The 16,663-nt window shown below is 44.5% G+C and overlaps 1 protein-coding gene across 2 annotated transcripts in view; it reads right to left on the reverse strand.

Annotated features, from left to right (window-relative positions):
- The window catches only part of LOC111153838 (Cbl proto-oncogene), an 81,172-nt gene that overhangs the window by 8,511 nt on the left and 55,998 nt on the right, over positions 1–16,663 (reverse strand). For both annotated transcript variants that reach the window (XM_022513098.1, XM_022513097.1), the window contains exons 10-15: positions 10,816–10,947; positions 10,308–10,685; positions 8,487–8,581; positions 2,054–2,194; positions 1,587–1,687; positions 723–905 (exon numbers count right to left, since the gene is read on the reverse strand). In XM_022513098.1, the coding sequence (XP_022368806.1) occupies positions 723–905; positions 1,587–1,687; positions 2,054–2,194; positions 8,487–8,581; positions 10,308–10,685; positions 10,816–10,947 (1,030 nt within the window). The remainder of the gene's footprint in view (positions 1–722; positions 906–1,586; positions 1,688–2,053; positions 2,195–8,486; positions 8,582–10,307; positions 10,686–10,815; positions 10,948–16,663) is intronic.

Raw genomic sequence — 16,663 nt, forward strand, 5'->3', positions numbered from 1 at the left:
CCGAGTTCAGACACCTCTATCTACATCATCATGCTTTACACATTTTGCAACAAGTGTTCATGCACGGTAGTGCTGGGACGATTGAAAATAACGTTTCAGATGGGGCCAGAGAGGACGCTAAACGTCTCCTCTGACAAAGAAGGAGAAGAGAAGGAAGCCTGAGCTGCCGCTGAGCAGCAGGAAGCAAGGCTGGGTGGGTGGGGTCACCGCCTCCCTGGGCAGTTGGATGCTGTCTCTCTTTCGCCAGCTGTCCTGAGCTCGGGCTTCAGTTTCCAGCAGGACAGCAACCCTGGGTGCTGCCCTTCCAGGCAGGCACAGGTGCGAGGGCAGACCTTGACGGTCAAGGCCCAAGTGCAGCCTGGCTCCAAGCCCGCTCAGTGTGCCTTCCAGAGCCTGCATGCCCTCCTGGCAACGCAACAGGGTCCAGAGGTCAGGAATACGTGCTCTGTACCATCAGGCTTCATTACCAGTGTCCTAATACATGCTCGGAAGAACCGGAAGCCCTACCTCCCACCAGCCAAGAGGGGCAAGGGTTTAAGGAACAACCTCTTAAGCCTGGCAGAATCCTGAAAAATCGGTCTCCAGTTTAACTTCTTAACCAGGACCCCGGACCAGCTCTTCCTCCCACTTAGACTAAAGAGACTAAAATCTGGTGACAAAGGCGCTGTGGCCCAGCAGTCACCTCTGCCACAGCACAAACCCAAGCCGGCCTGGAGACTCACGTGTGGTGGGCTCGCCTTCCAGAGACAACCAGCCAAAAGAGGAGCTGGCGTTAGAGATGTCGGAGAGGGTCCGGCGGGCCAGCACAGCCGGCACCGGCGGCTTAGGGACGTCATAGCCGTCTTCCTCATTTTCTGATCCCTCGGGGCCGGCACCCCCATGGCCCGCAGCCAGACTCCCTTCCCCTAGAGAAAAAAGTGTGTGCTGTCACCACCTTCTTACACACCCGTGCGCTAATACAGCTCGTGGAGAGAAACCCATCAAAGTTACCAACTCTCTACCCCAGGCCAACCACCATGGGAAGCCCTGCGGCTGGAGATAAAAGAACAGAGAAAATGCAGTCTCTGCCAATCCCGAAGCTCTGCTCTCCTGAACGGGGCAACGGCTACCCCTGCCAACGGTGATGGCCGCTGACGCCAAAGACTCAGAGCCATTTTATGGCAGTCGTTCAACATCGCTATCGACATATCACCTTGGAGCACCAGCTGAAGAGCCTGTGTGTGCTGCCTTCTTGGACTTTCCACTTGGAAGCTAGTTGATATGGGAATAGAGTGTTCACCACCCACACACAAAAGAATTTCATCAATGCTAAAAAGCAAAGGAAATAAAAGGGAGCTGTCAGCACTGCGGGCCCAGGCCCCATAACCCCAAATGTCTCTAGGCCCTGGAAGGATGAAAAGGGAACTCGTTGTGGGAACAGGAAATGAGAGGAGAGGGTTTTGCTGCCCATGGATCAAAGATATTTTACAAAGGAAATTATTTAAAAGAAGTTTTTGCTAAGATCAAGCTGTCCCAAATAGCCAAATATTACAGGTTCATTCCTAGGACACAGCACTGATCTTCCAAGTGGCAGGACAGCTACTCACCGAAGGAGCTGCTCTCTGTGGCTGATGGCGTCGCCTGGGACTGAATATTATACATTGCTTCGTATGTACAGCTATCAATCGGCTGGTCACAGTCACACGCTCTGAAGCAGAAGGAACGGGGCAGATGATCTTCACAAGAGAACTCTGTTACCTGCAAACTTATTAACACTCATCTGGTCTTCACTATTCTAGACCCAGAGTCTATCAGGACAACACCTACTCCTTTTGCCAGGATCACTAACAAATGTCCCAAGACTGACTCTTCCGATGCATAATAGATGAGTGTTTTTGAAATGAACATGACCGTGAGGAAGTGTAAGTGGGATCGCCTATAGCTGGAAGAGACCAAACACTAGGGGCCGCATACAACCGTCCGCTTTAACTCCGGCTGGTGACATCGCACAGGCCACAGCCAAGCAGGTGAGTGGTGTCACCCCCGCTCCCAGATGGGACTGTCATGAATGTACCGTGAACTCTGGGCGGTCTCCAAAGGCCGTTTCCCATCTGGCTTTGGAAGCCCCAGAGGCCTGGAGGAGGGGGTCATATACTCTGTGTCCTCCTCACTTTCACACTGCTCGCCGGGGGGCAGCTTTGGTACAGGAAGAGGCCTGGAAGAAGAAGAATAAAAGAGAAAGAAACTGAAAACTAACAAGCTGCTAAACGTGCAAGTATGAAATGAGTGCCTTCAACCAGGCCACGACTCAAATCCGACAGAGTGAACGGATGGCACCTAGGGAACTACTCCTCCTCCCGGCCAAGGACGGTCGTTGTTGCAAATGGCACTAACAGATCTCTGCCCTCAGCTGACCACAGATGTAGCTGCGCTGAGCTGGGCTGCAAACAGGGGCAGTACTTGATACTCGTGAGTCTCCGTCCCCAGGTAAGTCGGGAGTCCCCATCCTGTATGCTAGGAACCTGTACCAAGTCCCCACTCTAGAATCTACCTACAGTTTCAGAGAGTTTACAGCTTATCAAAAGCCTTCTCATTTGTTATCTCATAGTATAAACATCTTTTCTCCTCGTTTGATGTAAGAACCATCTGAAATAAGAGAGATCAGGTGCCTTGCTAGCTTAGCACCAGATTTGAGACCAGACGTCCCATCCTGACTCCTGCTTCAGGGATCCCGCTGTCATACCCAAAGGGCGTACAAACTCTCACCCAGAAACTTTTGAACTGAAATTTCTCCTACTACCCGCCCCGAAACCAGACAAAGACAAAAATAACAAGAAAACAAGACAAAACAAATCCACAAAATTGAGAAACACGCACGTGCACACAGGCACACAGACACAATGGCTACCGGGAATGTGAGTTAAAGAGAGCATCTCCCCCGTGCCCTTTACACCGTCCCCGTGCATCTGAAGCAGTCTGTAACTAGTGGGAGCACCTACGGGGTTTTCCTGTGTTTACACAGTGTTTGTTTTTCCCAATTATGAAAGCAGCAGTTGATTATAAGACACTTAAATGCCAAGGAAACCTAACACAGACAATCCCTATAACATAATCGGAGATTTTGTTTTTCTCATGTCCTCGCGTTACTTTCTTTGCACACGGCATGCTCACGTTTTCAGGTGGAACTGTATTAGTATCTACAATTTACTCTGAAACGTGTCCAAAAAGATAGACTTATGGATAGACAGAAATACAGACAGGGCAGTGCCTGGCGGGCTCAGTCATGGAGCATATGATGGTTAATCTCAGGGTTGTAGGTTCGAGCCCCACACTGGGGTAGCGTGTAGAGATTAAAGGGGGAAAAAAAGGATAGACAGAAATGCGTGATAAAACAAGGATAGTGGGTGGCTCAGTGGGTTAAAGCCTCTGCCTTTGGCTCAGGGTCCCCAGGGTCCTGGGATCGAGCCCCGCATCGGACTCTCTGCTCAGCGGGGAGCCTGCTTCCTTCTATCTGCCTGCCTTTCTGCCTCCTTGTGATTTCTGTCAAAAAAATAAACAAATCTTTAAAAAAAAAAATTAAAAAAAAAAAAAAAAAAAAAAAAAAACAAGGATAAAAAAAATGCTGTCAGTAGAACCCAGGCGGGGAGTATGTGGATGGTCACGGTGAAAATCTGTCACCCTGACTCTATGCTTGACACTTTTCATATAATAAATTGTTTGTGGGAAATACCTATAAAGATTAAGGAAATGCCTATAAAGATTAAGGAAAAATACCAAGTATTGGGGAAAATATAGGGAAATGGATACTTTCTTACACAGTTTTAGAAATAAGAAATTAGTACAACTTTTCTGGAGTGTAATTCCCCCAAAATATATAACCAAACATGCATACTCTTGGACTCAGTAATTCCACAACTAAGAATTTTCTCTAAGAAAATAATTGAGAATATTCACTACAGTACTATTAATGACACTGAAAAAAAAAACAGGTGACAACCTATCAAATAATAATGTACTGAATAAAGGAACTTTAAAAAATATTTGAGAGAGAGAAAAAGAGGGAGAGAGTGAGCATGTGCATATGGTGGGGGGTCGGGGAGGTGAGGGACAGAGGGAGAGAGAGGGAAGGAAGGAAGAATCCTGAAGTAGACTCTGTGCTGAGCTTGGAGACTGATGTGGGGTTTGATCTCATGACCTGAGCCGAAACCAAGAGCTGGACACCTGACCAAGTGCACCACCCAGATGTCCCAATAGGTGGAAATTTCTGAACCTCACCCACAGTAATGGATAGAACAGCCAGACAGAAGCACGGAGACAGTACTTAAACAACATATAAACCGATCAGCTCTAACACAACACTCCACTCAACAGTGGCACACATTCTTCTCAAGTGCACAGGGACAGTTTCTAGACAGACAGTATGTGAGGCCACAAATTAAGTCTTAGTGGATTTTAAAAGACATGCAAAGTGTCTTCTCTGACCACAATCTCATCAAATTAGAAATCAGTAACAAAAGTGAGACTGAAAATTCTACAAAATTATAAAAATCAAATAATACACTTTTAAACAGCCAACAGATCAAAGAAGAAATTACAAAGGAAATTAGAAAACACTTAGAGGTGAATGAGACCAAAAACACAGTGCAACAAAATCTAACGCAGTGCTATATTTATAGCATTGATGGTTCCGTTAAAGATTAAAAAAAGATCTCAAACCAACCTAACTTTACAACTTAAGGAACTACAAAAAGAATCAACCAAAACCAAGGCTTGTGGAAGGAAGGAAGCAATGAAGACTAGAGCAGAAGTAAATAAAATACAGGAACTGGGGCGCCTGGGTGGCTCAGTCGGTGAGGCGACTGCCTTTGGCTCAGGTCATCATCTCAGGGTCCTGGGATGGAGCCCCACATCAGGCTCCCTGCTCAGCGGGGAGCCTGCTTCTCCCTCTGCCTGCTGCTCTGCCTACTGGTGCTCGCTCGCTCTCTCTGTCAAATAAATACATACATAGGAGAAAAAAAAACCCCACAACAACAGAGAAAAATCAATGAAAACAAAAGTTAGTTCTTCAGAAAGAGCAACAAAACTGACAAAACTTGTCTGGCTTTGTGTCACGATGTCATTATCTTTGTGTCATTATCTAGATGGATTAAGAAAAAAAGAGAGAAGACTCCAATTACTAAAACTCAGAAACTAAAGTGGAGACATTACTACCAATTCTACGGAAATAAAAAAGATTTTAAGAAAGTACTATGAAGGGGCGCCTGGGTGGCTCAGTGGGTTGAAGCCTCTGCCTTCAGCTCAGGTCACAATCCCAGAGTCCTGGGATCAAGCCCCGCATCGGGCTCTCTGCTCAGCAGGGAGCCTGCTTCCTCCTCTCTCTGCCTGCCTCTCTGACTACTTGTAATCTCTGTCTATCAAATAAATAAATAAAATCTTTTTTTTTTTTTTTTTTAAAGATTTTATTTATTTGACAGAGGGAGAGAGATCACAAGTAGGCAGAGAGGCAGGCAGAGAGAGAGGGGGGCAGCGGGCTCCCCGCTGAGCAGAGAGCCCGATGTGGGGCTCGATCCCAGGACCCTGAGATCATAACCTGAGCTGAAGGCAGAGGCTTAACCCACTGAGCCACCCAGGCACCCTAAATAAATAAAATCTTTAAAAAAAAAAAAAAAAAGTACTATGAATAGTTATATGCCAAAACAATGTGTAACTTAAATGGACAAATTCCTAGAAACACAATACTTCTGAAGACTAAATCACAAAAAATTGAGAATTTGAAGAGACTTACAGGAGATGAATTCAGTAGTCCAAAACCTGCCAACAACAATAAGCCGCGTACCTGATAGCTTCTCTGGTGAATGCGACCAAGTGTTTAATACAAAACGAGTACCAATTCTTTTTTTGAAAGACTTTATTTACTTGGGAGAGAGAGAACGAGAGAGAGAGAGAGAGAGAGAGAGAGAGAGAGAGAGAATCACAGGAGTGGAGGCAGAGGGAGAAGAAGGCTCCCGCCGAGCAGGGGGATCATGACCTGAGCTGAAGGCTGACGCCTAACTCAATGGACCACGCAGGCACGCTACCAGTTCTTTTCAAATTGCTCCAAAGACCTGAAGAAGGAACACTTTCTAACTCATTCTGTGAGGATGGCACAATCATGACACAAAGCCAGACAAGGACACTACAGGAAAACAACACATCAATGTCCCTTATGAACACCGATACAAAAGTCCGCAACAAAATACCAGCAAAAAGAATTCAGCAGCACTTAAGAAGGATTATGCACCATTATACGTCAGTGGGATTCACACCTGGAAAGCAAGGATGGCTCAACAAATGCAAGCGGATTAATATAAATACAGCAGGTCAACAAAAGGGAAAAAAACCCCACACAATCATCTCGGTTGGTGCAGAAAAGCATCTGACAATATTTAACACCCTTTTAGACAAAGACACTCAACAAAATAGGAATAAAAGTACCTAAACATAATGAAAGCCATATATGAAATGCCCACAGCAAGCATCATATGCAATGGTGAAAGACTGAAAGCTTTTCCTGAAGGATCAGGAACAAGGCAAGCATGTCCACTTTCACCATTCCTGAGTACTCAAGAGTACTGGAATTTCTTTTTCTTTTTTTTTCTCTCTTTTTTTTTAGATTTTATTTATTTTATTTGTCAGAGAGCAAGCATAAGCACGGGGAGCGGCAGGGAGAGGGAGAAGCAGGATCCCCGCTGAGCAGGGAGCCCAATGCAGGACTCGATCCCAGGACCCCAGGGTGACTGGAGCAGAAGGCAGACGCTTAACCAACCGAGCCACCCAGATGTCTTAGTACTAGAATTTCTAACCAGATCAACAAGGCAAGAAAAATAAAAGGCAATCGTATTGGAAAAGAAGAAAAATTATCTCCGTTTGCAGATGATATGATCTCATATACAGAAAAGCCTAAAGATGCCACAAAAAGGGCACGGGAAACAGTATGGTGGTGTCTCAAAAAATTAAAAATAGAATTACCATAGGATCCAGGAATACTACTACTGCGTACATATTCAAAAGAATTGAAAGTAGGGCCCTGACCAGTATCTATTCACCCACATTCACAGCAGCATCACTGCAACAGCTAAAACGTGAAAGCCATCCCAGTGTCCACCCACTGATGAATGGATAAGCAAAATATGGTACGGGAGTCACCCTTTATCTGCAATTTTATCTTCTGTGGTTTTACTTACCCATAGTCAGCTGTGGTGTGGAAGCAGATGATCCTCCTTCTGATATATTATCAGAAGGTCAACAGTAGCCTAACACTACGTCCAAATGCCTACATCACCCCCCTCACTTCTTATCAGAGGCACTTTACCTCACATGACCACGAGAAAGGGGAGTACAGTACGGTATTCTGAGAAAGACCATGTTCATACAACTTCTATAGCAAACTGTTCCAACTGTTCTATTTTATTATTGTTGTTCCTAATCTCTTACCGTGCCTAATTTATAAATTAAACTTTACCATGTATGTACGTATATATGTATGTATGTATGTATGTATGTTAGAAAAGAAAACACAGTGTACACATAGGGTTCAGTACTATCCTTGGTTTAGGGCATTCAGGGGGCCTTGAAAGGTACCCCCTGCAGATAAGGGGGGGGCACAACTGGAATATTACTCTGCCTTAGAGTAAGGAAAGTCTGCCATATTCTACAACATGGACGAGAACATTACAATAAGTAAATTGAACCAGTCACAGAAAGACAAATACTGTATGGTTGCACTTACAAGTGGTATTTAAAGTAGTCAAAATCCTGAAGACAAAGCGTAACGGTGGCTGCAGGGGCCGGGGCAGGGAAGGACGGGGAGCAACTGCTCAGTATGCGCAGGATTTCAGTTTTACAAGATGAAGAGTTATGAGCACGGATGACGGTGATGGTTGCATAATGTGAATGCACTTAATACCACTGACCCGTACACTTCTAAGTACGATGGTATATGTATACATTTTTAGAGAGGGAGAAAGAGAGGGGGGAGGGTCAGAGGGAGAGAGAGAATCCCAAGCAGACTCCGTGCCCCATGCAGAGCGCAGCTCAGGGCTCGATCCCACAGCCCTGAGATCATGGCCCGAGCTGAAACTAAGAGTCAAGACGCTTAACTGACTGAGCCACCTGGGTGCCCCAAGATGGTGTATTTGTGTACTTTACCATACATACTAAGAATTAAGAATCAAACTTAAAAATCATAAGAATGATTAAGATTTTGTTTTTTTTTTTTACAGAAGTCAACAAAACCAAAACTGCTTCTTTGAGAAGATTAATAAAATCACTAAGCCCAGTAAGGCTGATCACGTAAACGGACATAGAGAAAAGAGGAGACCAAAACATAGGATCTAGTTTTGAGCTGATACAAACACAGATCAGCTTAAACTTTCTTCCTCAGGCCGCCCTGGGCTCCCTACGCTCTGTGCGGAGGCTGTTGGTCAGCGGGAGCGCGTCCGCTGTGCGGGCTGCGACCTTGTACTTACCGGGCGGCCAGAGAGTAAATGGCATTGGCCGATGCAGAAGGTTTGATTTTGGGGTGCTCGCACTCTGAACCTGCTAATGGGTTGTTATTCACATTCTGGAAAGAAAAGTGAGAAAGAACCTACTTAACACGACTCAAGTGTCCCCTCTTCCTTCTCCGACCCCATCAAAATAGTAAGAACAGTAACACAGACCCAGACCCCGCTCTCAATGCCACTCACACGTTACTACATCTGATCAAAAGCAGAGCTGCTTTCAGGCTCTGAACAGAGTTTAAATGTCAGGGCGAGGAAGACAGAGATCTAAAAAGAGCCAAGGAAATGGGGGGTTTTGTTTTGACTCTAGAAGATTTGAGGAAATGGGCTGTCGATACAAATACCCTGTCTAGCTTTAAAAACCTACACCTCTTTCTGCAGTCACCAGAAAGCCGGACCTAATTCATTCTCATGAATTAGACGGCCTGTCACTCAATGCCACTTGCAAGTGACCATCCCCCTTCTCTCGCCACCAAGCAGCAGCACCCAGTTCACGTGAGGGCTCCGCCATATTCCAAACTTCACTGCTCACAGGTTTTTCTCCCCCTTTTTAAATCTGTCTGAAGGGGACTGGCAGCATTACTATGTAGTTATACTGCTAATTAACCTTCAACTATTTGTGTAGCACATAAGAAATAACACTGCTCACACACACAAGAGAAAGCAGGTCAATGAAATGTGCACCAGCGCATTCTCCCTCTTGCTTACTTCCCACCATAGTCTCCCAAACTCACCGGCCTCCCCTTCATCCTCGAAGGGTCTCCCTCAGAATCAGCACGGCTCGCTCTCAACAGCGATCCAGATCTTTGCTCAGAAGTGTACCCCATCCCTCCACGTACCCCCGACCCCAACATCAACTGCCCCAATACCCCTTTTCTTCTGCTCTTTTCCTCCATAGCTCTCATTAGCATCCAGTGTCCTTTGTTTTATTAACTTACCATGTTTGTCTTTACTCCATTAGAATGTAAACTTTGTGAGGGCAGAATTTTTTTTTGTGGAGCGCATACACAAATGAACCAACAAAAGAACAAATAAACCTCCCCACCCCCAGGTCTGGACCCTTATCTCATGCTTATACAATGAACCACTAACCTTCTCTCAATCTACTCTCTTAGCAATCCATTTTTGCATACTACTGGATTTATCTCTGTAAACCATCACTTTGCTCACGTCATTCCCCTAATTTAAAACCTTCAAGTGCTCATCTCCTACCAAATAAATTAAAACTCTTTTGGCCTTGATGGGATTTTCAAGGTCCTCCAATCTAGTACTAATGCCCCTTTCTAGACCTTCCCTCCTCTGACATACAAAACTTCTGCTCCACTCAAATTAAACTACTTCTAGTTCCACAATATACCTCAAGCATCTGTGTCATTGTACTCGTGACCTTCACACTATTCACTCTGGAAAGAACACTTTGAATTCAAATGTCATTTGTTCCATAAAGCCCTCATGATTGCTCTATTTGGAAATAATCTCTCCTTTCTCTACAACTTCAATGCTTTCCATTTATAATACTCACACTGTATGAATCCAGCCATACATACATACATACACACACACACACACACACACGCAGGTGCACAAGCATTCCTACAGCATTATTGGCAAACACGCTTTATCTGCTCTAGTAGTACACTTCTTGAGGGTATATATACACACGCCTGAGGACAGGGATGTTTCACTGTCTCGGAATCCTGCACAAAACCTATCACAAAACTCTGACCCATTCAACGTCATGCAAAAGTATTTGTTAATAGGCAAAAAAATGTCAGAAACAGGACTCACCATGGAGGTATCCACACTGAATGTGCCTCCAAGCCTGGACACATCCGCTCTGGGTTCCATTTGTGAGGGCAATGAAAATGGGAGTGAGTGCCTGTTGGTTAATTCTCTACCTGTCCAGGGGTCACTAGAGTTGGGGGCAACCACTGGTACTTTGGGGATTGGCCGAGGCAGCCATGATTCCCCAAGGCGGCCACAGGGAACAGGGGGCAGTTTGTCTCTGGACGAACAGTCACCCGGTGTACAAGGCAAGGGACGTCTCTGTGGCCGGGATTCCGCTCCAACAGAATATGGCCGGTCTGGAGGGGGTGGTGGTGGAAGATCTCGAAGTGTGGGAGGTATTGGTAATGGTTTGTCCTTATGAAGGGAGCCAGAAGCTACCTGCGAAGCATGAGGAAAGTAAATCAATCAAAACCTACTTATCTAAAAAACCAAAAAACCCCACTGTAATCCACAACGCTATAATCCACAACAAAGAATCAGAAGACTGTAGAAATGGGTAACATCTTACCTTAGAAGCAGTTCCAAGACCAGAAGCACTTGCAGGAAGAGACACCCGCTGTTGCAGAAGGTCAAGTCGAGGTGGCACTGGGGGAAGGGAAGCTTGTGGGGCCATCGAAAACGGAGAAGGAGGCCGTTCCACCTGACACACATAAAATTTCCCAATAGGTTATTCTTGTATGAGGGAGTGGCATCTTTCAACTTCTCCTAAAGCGTAGACAGCAAGTACTCTGTCTGCAAACTCTGAACACTGTTCCCACCAATGGGTCAGGCTTCCTGAGTTATTTTTGCGTCACCGTAAGAGGGCGCTCTCAATCACAGAACCACCACGCAGATCCAAGCCACAGGCAAGTATGGAGAAATGGCTCTGCTACAAGAAGCTTCCTAGCTCACAACTGAAAACAAGTATTACAATTTTCCACCTCCTCCTCTTCAGAGAAAGAAAAAAATCTTTTCAAGATCAAAAAGAGGAACCCATATAAAAAGGAAGGAGCAGACATTAACCTCTCAACAAATCATGTGGGGAAATAACATTTAAAGCACAGAACAATGAGAGCTCAAAAGATGAGAAATTCTCTGGCTTGTTAGGATAGAAAAAAGAAAAAAATAAAGACATTTAGAGGGAAAGAATCAACAGAACCAGTAAAAAGCATCTCAAGTCCTTCTGAAGAAGTGTTATTTCAAGTCAGTAATTTAAAGGAATTAATATTTCCCATCAATTTGTGTCCTTAAAAAAATGAGGTGCCAAATTAGACGAAGCAATACATGTATAACCTCTCCCATTTCCAAGCCTGCAGCAGGGTGATGAATGGCTGGTAAGCTTGTCCAGGCGAGCTATCAAGAGATCTGCATAATTCATACAAAATGCTACTTGGCATTTGCATTCTCTCCCAGGGAGCAATACAGATGGAATAAAGGCAAATATGTATTACAAGCACTTACGTAAGATGACAGAAAGATACCCATTCACATACTTAGGCCTATCATTAGTGCTGGGCGGTAAATGAAGGCAAAGATAGCTACCTGCTTCTACTCATGCTTAAGGAAAGGGCTGCATGTCGCTGGTGCACAAGTGACGCAGCATGAACAGTGAGACACCTCAAGGCTTAAGTGAGAAAGTTATTAGGCTGATTGTCACTTCATCCATTTCTAGCTAGTTACTGTATCTTGCTGATTCTTCCATGAAAGAGCCTCATATCTTTTTTTAAAGATTTTATCTGACAGAGAGAGAGAGACAGCGAAAAAAGGAACACAAGCAGGGGGAGTGGCAGAGGGAGAAGCAGGCCTTCCCCGAGCAGGGAGCCCAATGCGGGGCTTGATCCCAGGACCCTGGGATCACGACATAAGCTGAAGACAGATACTTAACAACTGAGCCACCCAGGCGCCCCGAAAGAGTCTCATATCTCAATCTGCCTCTTCATTCTGCTTACCAACCTCAGATCTGATTTATTAAAACCACCTTCTCGCAATTCTCCCAAATTCTGGTTTCTTATCTCCCCAAATCCGTTTGCTTGCCATTACCAGCTGAGCCGTCCTTAGACTATGCAACAGCTTGTCCATCCATAACTCCCACTCTCCTATCAGTCTTGACTCTGCAATTCCTACCTCCTTGCCTTTGTTCAGGTTGTTTCCCAACTGGAAAAAAGCCCTCTCTGCCTTTTTTTTTTTTTTTTTTTTTTTTTAGGATTTTATTTTTAAGTGATTTCTACACTCAACCCAACGGAGGGCTCAAACTCACAACCCCAAGAGAAGACTGACTGAGCCAGCCAGGCGCCCCTCTTTGCCTACAACCCCTCTCACCATCTATGGCTCGTTCCCCTTCCTGAAGTGCAGAGGGCTGAGCTAATTACACTCTTTGTGGCTCAACATTGTAACTATCCTTGCACCGTTCTTTTATTACAGCAGATAATCAAGTTGCAGAAAAAGATAAAAAACACAAGTGGAGAGGAAATACTCAGAGAAATACCACAAGAATGGTTCTATGACCAAAGGGACATAAATATCCATATAGAAAGGGTTTACTGCATAGCCAGCCCAATGAAGGAAAAAAAACCATGACAAACAAGCAAACAAACCAAAAGCACCCTTATGTTTTCAAGGAATCAAGCATAAGGAGAATAACCTAAAAGCTTCTTGGATAATGGGAAAGGGGGTACCAAATAGCAAAAAAAAACCACTAGAACCTGAAGTGAAGTGAAGCCATAACAATTTTTAGAATTTTTTTTTCAACCTAGCATTGGGTAACTAGTCAGTCTAAAGGCTGAACAGATATCTAAGGTATCAAACGTCTCAAAAGTTTTCTCTCGGGGGCGCCTGGGTGCCTCAGTGGGTTAAGCCTCTGCCTTCAGCTCAGGTCATGATCCCAGAGTCCTGGGATCGAGCCCCACATTGGGCTCTCTGCTCCGTGGGGAGCCTACTTCCTCCTCTCTCTCTGCCTGCCTCTCTGCCTACTTGTGGTCTCAATCTCTCTGTCAAATAAATAAATAAATAATCTTAAAAAAAAAAAAGTTTTCTCTCACACCTTTCTGAGGACATACTTCACCCACGAAAGGAAGTAAATCAAGAAAGAGGAAACCGTGGGAGTCATGTTTCCCATGTCACCGTAATATGTTATATACTGTCTATTGTATTTAGAAAATTTACTTCATAGAAAATTATACTGAGAGAATGTCAGACAGCTTGGTAAGACCTGGTAGTGACAGGTACAAACAGAAAACTAAGGAAATAAAAATAAAGCAATTTGGGGTGCCCGGGAGGCTCAGTTGGTTAAGCATCCAACTTGTCATTTCGGCTCAGGTCACGATCTCACAGGGTTGTGAGATGGAGTCCTGCATCTGGCTCTCAGCTCAGTGGGGAGTCTGCTGGAGATTCTCTCCCTCTCCCTCTGCTTCTCCCCCTGCCCCTGCTCATGTCCTTACATCCTCTCTCAAATAAGTAAAATCTTTAAAAAAAAAAAAATATATATATATATACATATATATATATATATATATAAATTTTCCCAGGAAAAGCAGAAGGTCGTATGAGAAAACAATAGCAATTACATCATATTGTATTGCTAGGAACGCAAGGAGCAAAATCATTTACACACCAAATAGTGATTTGGGCCTCCACCCCACCAAAAAAAAAACGACACTCAAGTAACAATAGTGGGGAGATAAGGTGTGGGAAGGAGGGAGATAATCAATCCTTTTCTACAACACCTGAAGTGAACAGATGACAGACACTGAAGAGGCAAAAGAAAGCACTGGAAGTATATGGTATAAAAGGTGTTGAGAACCCACAAATCTGAGCAGGGCCCACAGAGGAGCTGAAGGCAGCAGAGGCTGGGAGCCAAGGTTTCTGCCAGCCTTCTAGCAAGTCTTTTAAACTTACCAAATAATCCACATGCGTTTATCAATTGGATTTTGTAATAAGTACATTCACTGCATTAAAAACAAAATTGCAATAAAACAGCAACAGGGGCGCCTGGGTGGCTCAGCGGGTTAAGCATCTGCCTTCGGCTCAGTTCATGATCTCAGGGTCCTGGGATCAAGCCCCGCGTCGGGCTTCTTGCTCAGCGGGGAGAGCCTGCTTCCCCCCTCTCTGCCTATTTGTGTTCTCTCTCTCTCTCTGACAAATAAATAAATAAAATCTAAAAAAAAAAAAGGCACCCGCTGACAGCTACCCGGGACGTGACAAGTCAGGCACCCGCTAGTCTCATACACCTTCAGGAGCGATTTTAGGACAAAAACGTGGGGTTAGGGTGCCTGGGTGGCTCAGTGAGTTAAAGCCTCTGCCTCCGGCTCAGGTCAGGATCCCAGAGTCCTGGGATAGAGCCCTGCATCGGGCTCTCTGCTCGGTGGGGAGCCTGCTTCCCCCTCTCTCTGCCTGCCTCTCTGCCTACTTGTGATCTCTCTGTCAAATAAATAATAAAATCTTAAAAAAAAAAAAAAAGTGGGGATAAATTTTAGTTATCTACTCAAAAAAAAGTTAAATATTTTATAACAAATTTAATTCATACAAAGAATAATAGACACCCACGTAGCACCTACTGAACAACTAAGAAATGCAAGAGCACTAACTTTGCGCAATTCCCATCGCCCCTCCCCTAATTATATCCTTTCTTCCATCAAAGAGTTTAAATGTACATTCACTTTCATCCAGCAGTTCCACTGCCAGGAATTTAACCTACAGACCTGAAAAGAGTATCAGTCTGTGTAAGTCTGGAAATAATGTGAACGTCCATTAAGAAACTAAATAAATTACAGAATGGCCAAGTGACAGCACCATGCACGAAGCTGTTTTTTTCTGTATTTGAACTTCTCCAGTGTACGTTTATGACTTTTATTTAAATGAGTAAATTTAAAATCATTCATACAGATCAGCTATGGGAAAAGAGTTCCTTTTCTTTTCTTTACAGCCCTACAGCACTTAGAGTGTGGACCCAACATCTGCAACAGCGCACGCTGTCTGCCTGTGGTAAACTCTTCCACCCGCACGCACGCTCTCTTAAATACAACCACTAGCTCCTCGCAGGCCTTTGTTTGAGGTTTCTTATCTCACTCAATACTTAAAGCACCCAATAAAGAGCCCCTTACCCAGCATAATGGACACCTTGCAAAAACACTATGTTTACTGTAAAACCCTCAAATATCCCATAAAGTTCCAAGTCCTCGAAACTTGCGCCCTCAAACATTACAGCAATTCAGTGGGTAGTCAATTATTCCCCTATGCATGTTAAAAAAACTTTTTTACAACTTTTTTTTTTTTTAAGAGAAATAAGGTGATACTACACATAATATACAATTATTTTTTAAACTTAGTATTAGGCAATTTTCGACTTAAGTATACGTACACCGAACTCATTCTGCAGAGCATTCCATTATGGGGACTGTAGCAGGCAGAATGAGGATTCCCCATCCCCCAGCCCCAAGATGTTTATTCACACCCCGAAACCTAGAAACTGAACATGTCATTTTACTTGGTAAAAGGGACTTCGCTAATGTGACTGAAGGTACGGATCTTGAGATGGGGGAATTATCCTGGACTATCTGGATAGGCCCAATCTAATCACATGAGTCCTTGAGAGCTTGTTTGAAGGTTCTAGCAGCGGAGTACAGCTACTCGTATACCCCAACCGAAGACCAGTCCTCTCCTCTACTGGGGAAGGTCATCCTCTTCAACCAAGCATGCAGCTTTGGGAGAGACGCACATGGAGCTGTGAGGGAGGAAGGGGACACCCGCCTCACCAGCCAGATCGGCCAAATCAACCCTGGTGATCAGTGGGGTGACAGATGTTGCAGCCATACCACCCTCACATCCCACATGAGTCCTCAACAGCAGAGAACCTCAGAGAGAAGGCAGAAGGAAGAGGAAAGAAATCCAGGAGCCAAAGAGTATGGCTGACCATTAGAAGCTGGGATACCCTGAGCAGACAGCCAGCAAGGACATGGGGATCTCAATCCTACAGCTGGCAAGCAACTAAACACTGCCAAATCCAAATAGAAAAGGAACTGGGTCTTCCCCTACAGGGCCTACAGGAAGAACTACAGACCTGCATCTACCCTGATCTAGCTGGAGGGCACACGTGTTGGGCTTCTGACCTTCAACACTGTAACAGAATAAACTTGTGTTGCTTTAAGCTGCTAAATTTGTAGTAATTTGTTATGGCAGCAACAGAATACAAACACATGGGTGTATCATAATTTCTAACTGCTGGACATGTGAGTTGATTCGAATTTTTCATTACTGCAAATAATGCTATAAAAACTGGATCTGTATCTTTGGGTGCTTATCTGAGGATTTCTTTAGGATAAATCCCTAGAACTGGAATTGCTAGTTCAAACTGTGACCATTATGCATTTTGATAGATGTCA

Source organism: Enhydra lutris, unplaced genomic scaffold (genome assembly GCF_002288905.1).
Source record: "Enhydra lutris kenyoni isolate GAN:26980312 unplaced genomic scaffold, ASM228890v2 scaffoldscaffold34, whole genome shotgun sequence".
Classification (NCBI taxonomy): Eukaryota; Metazoa; Chordata; class Mammalia; order Carnivora; family Mustelidae; genus Enhydra; species Enhydra lutris.